Below are 11,167 nucleotides of genomic sequence, written 5' to 3' on the forward strand. Positions count from 1 at the left end.
AGAGGACCCTCTATTCATCATAAATTTAACAGAGCTCTAAAATCAATTTGTAATGCAAATTCCATTTGAATTATTTCTAGGGAGAGTATGCTGAAACACTGGTATATTTAAATAAGAGCAAGCACTCAGTTTTGAATACTGTTTATTTCCTGTCAGCCTATAAGCTATGGGTCAGAATCCTTACTAGTTTCTTCCCAGCTCTACTACACACTGCCTCACCACGGGGGTTCATTTTGTGCCTCAATTTTGTCATTTCTCACAAGTGTGTTTCCATCTTAGCATATTTTTTCCTGTTTCAGTGAGGTTTTGTAGTGCAGGGCAGAGAACAAATGAAAAACCACTAAGGAGAGAGAAGTTCCTTATGTCCCTATACAGAGGGACTCTGCACTCACCTTGAAAAGCAGAAGAAAATATAAATTATATTGGTAGCAAGTTCCACGCTTTGTTTCCAATCTTCCCTCAGCACTCTAGCCAATGCACCCAGGGCAGTTTCTGAAGTGACACATAAGCATTTTTTGTCTTGTGAGACTCAGAATTTGAATACACCTTATTGTACAGTTTTCTAATGGAAGGTTTTCAGAGTTCTCAGTTTAACATGCAACACTACTCAAGTTCTGTTTGGAGACGGTACTATTATAAAACAGAGTATCCAGGGTGTTCATCCAGTCACAAGCCCTAAGAAGGAGCAACATGCAAGGAAACTGCAACCAAACACTAAGGTCATCTTAATACTTCCACTAACCTTAAGATCTCCTGGTCTCTGTCATCTGTATGTTTCATACTACACTGTGGCTCCTACCTAAAACATCACCATGTTCACTTCCAAATCCCCTTTATTTTCTACCTTCACAACTACAATTTTTCATCCACTTGTTTCTATTTATTTCCACCCTCCCCCCCACCTTGTAGAAACCAAATTATTAATTAGCACAAAGTTGCTATTTCTTCTTCTTGTAATTCAGCTTACTTTTCCTCTCTGAACCACTTATATTTTCCGTTCCTTTACCCTATCTAAACTCTCTTCACATATACCACATTATGTGATCAGAGTGAGAAAGGCAGCAAGTGGCAATTCCAAGCACTGCAATATTTACAACAACTCACGGGGACAAGCCATTAATTCATGGCTTACCATTCCCCTCCCATCCCAGTTCTTACATAATCTTGCCTGGATAAAGTACACGCTGAAATCATCATTTACTCGAAGAACATGAGGGTACAGGGGCTCAGTAAAAAAGGAAGAGGGCAAAGGAAAAAAATTATTAAATTAACAAGACATGAACCCACCATCACTTTAGAGGTCTGGTTTGTATTGCCCTTATCTTTCATTTGTCTGACACCTTTACAGACTATAAGGTCCTTTTTTCTCCCCGGAAGAGAGGGGGCAATGGGAAACAAGAATGTATATACACACACACATATGTATTTACAAACACACACTATTCCACACTAACGTAATTCTCAAAATGCACACGGCACTGCACAAATGTATGCAGGCACAAAAGGATAGCAATGTGAATGTCATATCATGCATTCTGATAAGATTTTAAAATGGATCCATAAGAAAAAGAGTATGGTGTGCTAGTGAAATTCTTCAGTGATGCATCTAGATTTAATTTATTAATTCTCTTGGAAACTAGAAACCTATATTTATGTCAGCCTCCAGAACCCGTTTTCACAACAAGTTTCATGATCTTCAGGATCAAAGAATGTCCTGAGTTGGATACAACTCTACACTCTTGTCTCCAGCAGCAATGCCAGCTGAAGTTAATTAAACATCAAAATAACTAGGATCAGAAAAAACAGCAGAAGCAGATCAAGGCCAGGAAGATTTCTGTGTTAGGCCCACCTACGAACAGTCTAAGCAGCATCCATTTGTAGAGAGATGCAACCGGGCTTTGACAGCCAACTTATTATGTACTGAGAATCAAAGCCCAGCAAACTAGAGAAAATCCCAAAATAAAGGTGAACTATTTTCCATTGAGAAGAAAGCACCACAAATACACAGCACAATGTTAAGAGAAGTTACCATTGTGCTTTAACATTACCGTTGATAAGCAGTTCTTCCAAATTATCAGGATTCCTAGCCAGCTGCAGGATGAGGGCAGAGCCACGCACCTTGTCAGGAATGTCCTCATATAGTAACTCAATGTACTCATCCATGTCATTGATATTGGCAACTTCATCAATCTGAAACCAGCCATAAACAAGGGTTTCACAGAGAGAGATGACAATTCACCATCAATCACAATGTTATTCAATCACAAGACAAAAGAGTGCACAGCCTAGAGTTAAGATCTTAGGAAAAATAAAATACAAAGGGAAAAAAAAAATCAACACATCCAGAATCATTGCCAACAAACACCAGGAAATCTGAGATGTTTTAATTACACAAAACAAAGGATGCTCAGACATGACTCCCTGTGTCCTGTCCGATGTTCCAGACCTCACTCGCTGTCCTGCTGCGTGCTATACTTGGAGAGGGGAGTATGCAAGTAAAATATTTTACCCTTTATGGAGATTATTTTTATTCCATTGTGCAATATTTCCAAACCAAGTTCTTTGTTTAAAAAACAAGAAGCAAAAAACCCAGAATTCAGCATTTCTTCCCCCTACTCCCCTTTATATAACTGCTTACTTAAAAAGTAAGGGGATTTTGCATTTCTGTTCTAACACCAATATTTACCTCCATTCCTTCAAATGGGGGTGGATCTTTTGGCTTATTGGATTTCTCTTTCTTTTCTATAAAGAAAAAGACATGGTTGCAGTTAAGTTCTGCATATGCACAGACAAAAACATACCCAGTATTTACATTGTAAACATTCTGGTTAAATCAAGGTCAAAGTCCTTTTGTGTCCAGCTGACCTGTCAGACTAAGACAGCTAAGGTATATTAGGTTTCTGAAGCTGAACGGCCCACGGGGAGCAAAATAAGCCCCCAGATGCCTTTTGACTCCTCAGTCCAAATTATCAGCTACAGCCCAGTCAGCTGGAGAGACAGAGGGTAACAGACCTTAGTGCAAGCCCGGAGTGACAAAACTTACTTACACAGTGAGAGAACTTAGCAGCTTTGTGTCTGCTTGTACACTGAGGAAAAGCTCCCCTGTGATGCACCAAGACACACTGTTACTGTTCTAAGTAACTTGTTTACCAGGAACTTAAGGGAATTACCCCAAGCTGTCTGCTACACTGTACCAATGCTTGTCAGGCTCTGAGACCCTCACTCCAGCTTCACAGACAGCATGAATTCAGCCTCAGAACACACCTACCCTTCCAAAAACTGATGACAGAGCTCTTTCTAGTAAGATCCTCAAAGTCTTTTGATGTCACTGCAAGTGCAGATACAATTTGAAGAGGCTGCACCAAATAGAAAAATCCATACCTCTAAAGTCCTACTAAAGCACAAGGCAGCCGGTAGCATCAATACTAAGTTTAAGCAAAAAAACCCAGACTTTGGTTGTTAAAAAGACGATTCTCGTCACCTCACTCCAAGACTGCATTTTTTTTCCAAGTGTGATTTAACTATACAGCTTTCCTACTCTCATTATTTCCTAAGAACTTGTACATCATATAAGTTAGGACCTCAGCTAGAAAAACCTCACATAGCAGTTTTTCAATGATGAAGCACCCCAGTCCCAAGCTGCTTTGTTCCTATTAAGACAGGAATCTCTACCTTTTCCCGCTGAGGCATCTCTGCGATTCTGTAGGTAGTACAACAGCTGTTCTACTTCTGCAAGTTTGGAGGGGCGAATGAGCTTGCATTCTTCAACCACCTTTCGAGCCAGGGAAGTAATGTCTGTATTTGCGTTAAGACTCTTCAGCCGAATTCTGCAATACAGATAGGTCTCTCTTCAGTTTTTCAGTTTTTGTATCTTCAGTCCTTTGATTTATGTTTACACAGTCATTGATTTATTCAAGCAGAAATAATCCCGATACCCCCAATGCTGGTGCCATGGCTTACAAAGGTAAAGTCATAGCAGTGGCTCTCTTCAACTCCAAATGTCAAATAACTGTCAAACAGATTTGACAGAGTGTAACTGTCCATCAGCTGTCAAGCAGCAACACTAGGTGCAGTTGTATGAACAAATCCCTTATAACCATCTGAGACACAGCAGCCAGTAATTTATTTGCAATACAGCCCCAAAAAAGTACACAGGACTGCAAGGGAGTACAGCATACACAAAAAATCTGGAATGAGAAACAGCTATGGGAGTTGACTACAAAGGAAAGTTCTTTTGCAGTGCCTGCAGATGCAGTGTCAGGAGTCTCCCGCAGCTCTGACAGACCTGCAGCCAGGTCCACAAGCAGTGAGCAGTAAGAAATCTGTGGGCATTCACAATAGGATAGATCAAAAAGGAATTACACTGCTTTGCAGACACAAGATGCAATGCTGATTAATCTGAAAACAAGCGAACATTTCTGATATCTTCAAAAATTTTAGGCAATATAAGGATTCTCTTTTTCTTCCTCAATTATTCTTCTTACATACACCCACATACATAGCCACTTCAGCTCAAATTTTCACAAATAATTAAGCATGGAGATAAAACAAACATAGCAAAGGTCCAAACTTGCAACTTGGAAACTGAAGGTATAATAGTTCTCTGGACTTTTCCAATAGGGAATGTTCTAATGCTTTTAAAATACCAGGAAAAACTCAAATGCAGATACTGTAGTGAAATTACTAGCAGGCATAACAGATTAAAAAAAATAGGAGAGCCAACAGCTAGAGCATAAGGCTGTCAGAAGGTTCAATACTATTACTTGCTCCAACATTAACCATCATCTGAGTAGGAACCAATCACTTCACTTTTCTATACCTCAAGATTCCACCACACAGAATGGGAATAATTGCTTTTCTTTACAAAGCACCTTAAAGTACATGGATGAAAAGCAGTTTACAACATGTGTTTTAGATGTTAACTTTCCTAGGCACATGTTACTTCCTGGCTTCTTAAGCCTCCACTACTCCACTGCTACATGTTATAAAGATTAGAAAGTATTAATTCTTACATGCTGTTGATGCTTTTGAGTTACTGAATTTATGACACTGTGAAAAACAGAAAAAGCTATCAGAACTTGCTATGACCTTACATTTTCTGACATTCTTTGCGCTCTCCCAGCATGGGGTCTCCCAGCTCTCCCACAATTGTTGCTTCCACTTCATAGTGGACAATGAGGGCTTTCTCAGATGGATGCACATCTATATTGCCTCCTTTTACCTTCCTGATGCAAAGAACAACAAGAAAAAAATTATTATTGATTAAATGAAAAGCTCAGAAAACATACCAGTACACAGATCAGTAACAACAATCTGTCTCTAGTTTCATCCAGACTCTACACCCAAGCATTGCCTTCCTTCCACACCATATTTCCTTATTTCACACAGCTGCATCAAACCTTAGTGCTAGTGGCATATTCTTAAGTATTGCCTCTAGTACATACTGAAACATGCAAGCCACTGGTCAAATCTTAGTCACAGAAGTCAAGTAAGGAATAAACAGGATAAATATTTGATTTCTAAGTCTCCCAGCTCTCTTAAGGAGCTACAACCAGGAAAAAGATGCATTTCACAGAGAAGGTGAATTTCCCAGTTGAGACCCTGTTACATCATCAGTAGAGCAAAATCTTCTGCTAGTAGCATTGATCTAGTGGCATGTGTATAGTCACTTACAAAAGGAAATTATTCCTCAAAGACCCTCTTGGTAGGCCTAGTTAAATCTTAACACTTAAAAATCCACCAAGAATGAATTACAAAAAATTTGTATTTCAAATTCACTAATCCCTCCTCAAGCACGAACCTCTTCTCTACTGTTCATTACATCATTGTGTTTGTTGCTAGGCTCAGGGATTACCAGATCAACAGCTGCCATTATCAGGTATAAATCAAGCATATCTATCTGCTTTACTACAGCTACAGATAGTTTGGAAAAGCGTTCTGCAGGAATGCACTCTGGGTATGTCTCTGCCAAAAGAAGCTCTTCTGGCCTCTCCTCCCTTGTGCCAGCAACTCCATGTCCATGCAGACATACAAGGGCCATGAGAACAGGAGATGGATAAAAGGCCATGAAGCTACATCTCACTTCTATTTTCAAGTCGTGGCAGAACCACATCCAGAGAACAATTACATGTTTCTGTCTTTGGTGGTAAAGCTGATCCTTGCCCCTTTTCCCATTGGTATTGCCAGTATAGTATGTACAGCCATGCCATAAACCAGACTGCTAAAACACTGCAGATTAAAAACAACTCCCTAATGTGGGTTTGGTTTTTGGTGGGTGGTTTGTTTGTTTGTTTTGAGGTTTTGTTTGGGTGTGTGGGATTTTTGTTTTATTTTGTTTGTTTTTAAGACAGATCATGTCAATAAACAGATTTACAGGTGGCTTCACCAGTAGTTGGATCAGCATAGATGAAACAGTAGCTAGCTACAGCATCAGGTCAATTAGCCCAGGGAAAACTACTTCAGTCTCATAGCGCTGGAAACATTAGCAAATCCAGATGCAGCCTTCAGTGTAACCACTCTCTTCAGAAAATGTGTTTGAAATGCATGCCTCCATCTACCCAGCTACTATGTTGCCTGCTTCCCCTTCTGCAGAATACAACTACAAAGAATACCTTTTTTCTTGAGATACAGTTACCCCAAAAAAACCCACAAACCACAGAAAGGTCTGCTGTGGGAAGTGAAGAGTCTAATTCAACTATCAGCCTTACGAAGTTACAGGGCAAACAATACAACACACTGCTAAAGAGCAACATCTTCCTTGATGAGATTGTAGATCTATGTATCACTTCAGGTTTTTTTGAAGAGACTTACAGGGTTTTTTTTCCTTTAATAGCGCTTTGAAACAGATGCGTTATTACAGTCCGTTCTCTGTTCTCACAAGGTCCAGCCTTGCAGGGCAGAAACCTTGCAGCAAATCTTTTTCAAAAGAAACCTGCCCTCACTGCTCACCCCCAAATATATTTCCCCCATATTCAGACCTACCATAAGATCCCAAGCACAAATGTCAAACAGTCAAACCTCTGTTGAGTGACAGCTTGGTAATATTTACAGATGCAAAGAAAACAATGGCTGGAGGACAAGCAGCCTGCAGGAGCTGAGTATAGTTTTCCAATAACCAAGCTGAACTAACAGCTCATCATTGCCAAAAGGATTAGATCTTCCCATGTTTTTCCTGCTCCTGGCAGTGACCTTGGTGTAAGGGCTCGTGAAACCCTTTCGAAGCCACTTCCAGCAATCCAACAGAAAACTCTTCATGTTTTGGCAGAGGGAGTTTTAACATGCTGTGGAATTAAAGTGCTCTATTGAAAGGAAATAACACTTCCTATTGATGAGCATGGATAAAAAGGAAGGGGCGAGACCTTTTGGCAGCAGTAGACTGCTGATGAGCATAGTGACCAGCAGAACTTCAGCCTAACACTACTTAAACAGTTTTAACATTTCCCATATTTAATTTTTTCCTTAAGAGGAACAGATGGATAAGCCAAACAGCTACAGAAATTTTCTGCCCTCTCACACTCATAGCCATCCTCATTACCTGAGCTATTTCCTAGCTAACAGTCACAAATCAATTCACATTCAAATTCCTTCTCTGCAAAAAATCTTACTGTGTGAACTGCTGGAAGACCTACACTAAAATGCACTACACAGTCACTAAAGTTGTTTTCCATTTGGAAACCACTGCATTCAGATTGCCAGCATCACATTAAAAAGAAAAAAAAAAAAATCCTCCCTCCCAAAGCAACAAACATCTACAAACATCTACTTTACTGATTTTCTATCCATCTTGTCACTCCATAAAACACTTAAAAATACAGACACTCTTAAAACTGGAAGAAGCAGCAATGCACTGGGGAGCTTTCACACACATCAGCCTGTCCTTTCACTTCACTGCCTGCTTTGCCAACAAGAATCCTGTCCTATTAAAGGTTTAAAAGAGGAAGGGCTTTCCTACAGACAAAAGGTGTGCCAGCTGAGCTCACATAACCTAAGCTGGTGTGTGAATACCCTTTATTAACTAATTCCTTCGGGGGAAAAAGCAAACACAAACTATCCTAATTGCAAGTGGCACAAATTGCACACGTGAATAAGGCTGAAAATCCAATAACAAATCCCAGCAAGTCAGACTTGGTGGGAGGGAGACTGCTCATAGAGGATGACAAAGGGAAACAGGGATCAGAGGGGTAACCAGACTTGCACACAAGCCCAGTCACATTAACAGCATGGTTGATGTTTTTCAGTTTGTCCTCCCTAAAAAGCAAGGAAACTACACTTGTAGCAGTGATGACTACAAAATAAAGAAGAGTCTTCCAAAAACACATAAGATGGCACAAACAGAACATGAAAGGCTAAAAATAGGCACTGTTCTAAAGTTACAGTTATCTATTTAATTACAGATGGCTGTTTGATTTTTATCTGTTATGACATTTACATGACAGAACTAATGTCCAAAGATTATCGAGAGGTTTTTCCCCACTGTTATGATTATGGGTCTTAATATGTGGCATATGAGGAAGAAAAAACAAGGGAAAACCCAGACAGCCTAAACAGTAAGTTCTGTACATGCTAATAACATGGAAAGGAAAGTGTTGGGGGAAGGGGGGTGTAGGGGAGAAGAAAAGGAAAAAAACAAACAAACAAAAGACCAGGAGCTCCACATCTTTTGTCCTTCAAGATGTGAAGGATAAAATCACCTGCATGGCAACAGAAAGTGGCACTGTTCACACATCAAATCTTAGCAGAGGCCTAGATGGCCTGACATCTTTCGGGACTGCTAGCACTTTTTTTCTGAACACAACTGATGGACATTCACTAGTTGCCTACTTGGACCCTTTTCTTTAGGCTGACTGGTCTCACTGCCAAACAGATAGATAAAGGCATCATTCATTCATCATATCCTTAACGTCAAACCCAGATCACCCACTTTACACACCACAGTTACCTCTCAGGATCATCTCCAGGATCAGCCTTCACCTCATTTTCCCATCCTTCCTCCCAATCTTCCTTTATGTGGACACATACAGCACCTCAATTCTCACAATACTCATTCTCTCATCTTCAGTTTACCATCCCAACTCCTAAGACATTCCATTTGTCCCACATCATCATCTGTCCCCCCCCAATCTGTCAAGCCAGTTATCTGTCCCCTCCAATCCACCAATCCACCAAACCAGTTTGTCTTTCCTAGTTACACCCAGAACATGCCCTTAGTGCCTGATATCCTTTCCCAGCCCGTCTATTCCTCAAAGCAACCACCTGTCCCACCCCAACCCCTAATATCCACACAACAATCCACTTATCTAATAGCATCCATTCTCCTCTCCACTTGCTGCCACCTCAGAGCCTCATCCCAAACGCATACCACAAAATGCCATCACAGCCGTCCCCAAACCAGTGCACTCCTTCGAACTGCCACCTTCCCCCAACCAGTTACCACCAGCATACTACCCATTCCATCTCTCAGCCTACCCTAAACCCACCTTACGACCGTCATTCATCCCTAACTCAGCCTCCCAGCCCCTCCTTACAACACTGGGCAGCCACCCCTCAGCCTGCTCCAAACAAACTTATCTCTCATTCCCAAACCATTCAAACCAAAGCTTACTACCCATCTTCTGCCTCCATGCCCCAACCTCCAGTCACCTCCCAAACCTGTCACTGCTCAACCCCAGTCACTCCACCCAATCTGTGACTTCCCATCTCATAACCTCCCATTCATTCTCAAGCCAGCCCTCACCACAACCTGCAGCCTCTCAAGCCCACACCCCATCCCCTCCCCGCAGCCTCTTCTTGCCCCCTGACTACACAACCCCCCACCCAGCCCCCACCACAGGCCGTAACGCCTCAGCTCCACTGTGCTCCCGCACCCCACAACCTCCCACCCACCCCCCAGCACCTCAGTCTGCCACCCCACACACCCCACGCCGCCCCTCAGGACAACCTGCCGCGCCTCAGCCCCACTCCCAGCCCCCACCTCAACCTGCCGCGCCTCAGCCCCACAGCTCCCTTCCACCCCTCAGAACATGACGCGCCTCCCCTCCGCACTCTGGCCAGGCCCCCCACTTACCTCTTGAGGTACGGGGCGTCCTCGCCCTGCATGGCGGCGGGGGGAGGCCCGGCCCGGGCGCGGCCCCGCTGCGCGGCTGTTACCAGGGAGAGCGCGAGCCCCGCCCCACCCCACCCCGCCGGCTAGGAACGCGCAAGCGCCGCCGCTCGGTCCGGCGGCCATCGCGCATGCGCACTGCGCGGGTCCTGCTGCGCTCCTCCCGCGCTCCTCTTGCGCGCCGTGCCGGCCACGCGCGGCCAGGCGCCCTCTGCAGGCGTGGGGGAGCCATTGTCTCACCGGGCCCGGCCCGAGGCATGAGGCGGCCTCCCTGCCCCGTGTGGCCTCCCCACCTCGTCTTTCCCGGAGACCGGGGCACGAAGCCGTGGTCCCCAGTGCCTCCTCAGGGTGCGAAGGCTGGGCAGCGGCCTCCACCCACCAAGCTAGGTAAGCTCCCCGGGCCGAGGGGCCTCGCAGACCAGGGGCTGTAGCCGACGCCCCTGAGGGCCGGGGCTGTCCCACAGGCTTCAGCACCCCGGTGGGGCCGTTACCAATTCCACCCGCTGCCTCGGGGTTTGTCTGCACCTTCACGGTGGGCCAGTAGGACATGGCGGCCTGCAGTCCCCACACAGGGCAGGCCGGGTGAGGCTGGTCCCTTAGCGAAGTTAATGGTACTGAGGAGAGTGAAGATCCATGTAGGGCATGGTCACAGGGCCTTGACCTGGGAGTCAAGAATCAGTCCTGCCCGTTCTCAGAGATCCCACCTGTTTAATACCTGGTACTTCAGGATGTTTTGAGCACTAGGAATAAGGAGACTTTATGCTCCTGGTTGCAATATTTAGGGGAGGATTGAAGAGCGGCTGTTGTGTTGTCCTGCCCCGTTATGGCCATCTGAGCTGTTGCTTTTCCTCAGCATCAGCTCTCAGCTAAGCCCAGTTTTAAGGCAGCCTTGGTCAGCAAGGTGTTTTGAAACATAGTCTTCCTCTTGAGTTAGTAGCACTTTCACTCAGCTACCAATGCAGGAGGTGTGGGGTGGTGACACATCTGTGGCTCCAGCCTCAGATGCGTGGCTGTAAATCCAAAATCGATGTTGGAAAGTTACGCTGTACAGCCAGCACCTCAGTCCTC

General features: G+C 43.9%; 1 protein-coding gene across 1 annotated transcript in view; it reads right to left on the reverse strand.

Moving 5' to 3' along the window:
• The window catches only part of KIFAP3 (kinesin associated protein 3), a 70,188-nt gene extending 60,020 nt beyond the window's left edge, over positions 1–10,168 (reverse strand). Inside the window, exons 1-6 of the mRNA XM_082054145.1 lie at positions 10,064–10,168; positions 5,094–5,225; positions 3,673–3,827; positions 2,687–2,742; positions 2,049–2,190; positions 393–492 (exon numbers count right to left, since the gene is read on the reverse strand). Coding sequence (XP_081910271.1) covers positions 393–492; positions 2,049–2,190; positions 2,687–2,742; positions 3,673–3,827; positions 5,094–5,225; positions 10,064–10,095 — 617 coding nt within the window. The 5' untranslated portion in view covers positions 10,096–10,168. The remainder of the gene's footprint in view (positions 1–392; positions 493–2,048; positions 2,191–2,686; positions 2,743–3,672; positions 3,828–5,093; positions 5,226–10,063) is intronic.
• Positions 10,169–11,167: the final 999 nt, after the last annotated feature.

Source organism: Streptopelia decaocto (genome assembly GCF_964273445.1).
Source record: "Streptopelia decaocto genome assembly, chromosome: 5".
NCBI classification, from domain to species: domain Eukaryota; kingdom Metazoa; phylum Chordata; class Aves; order Columbiformes; family Columbidae; genus Streptopelia; species Streptopelia decaocto.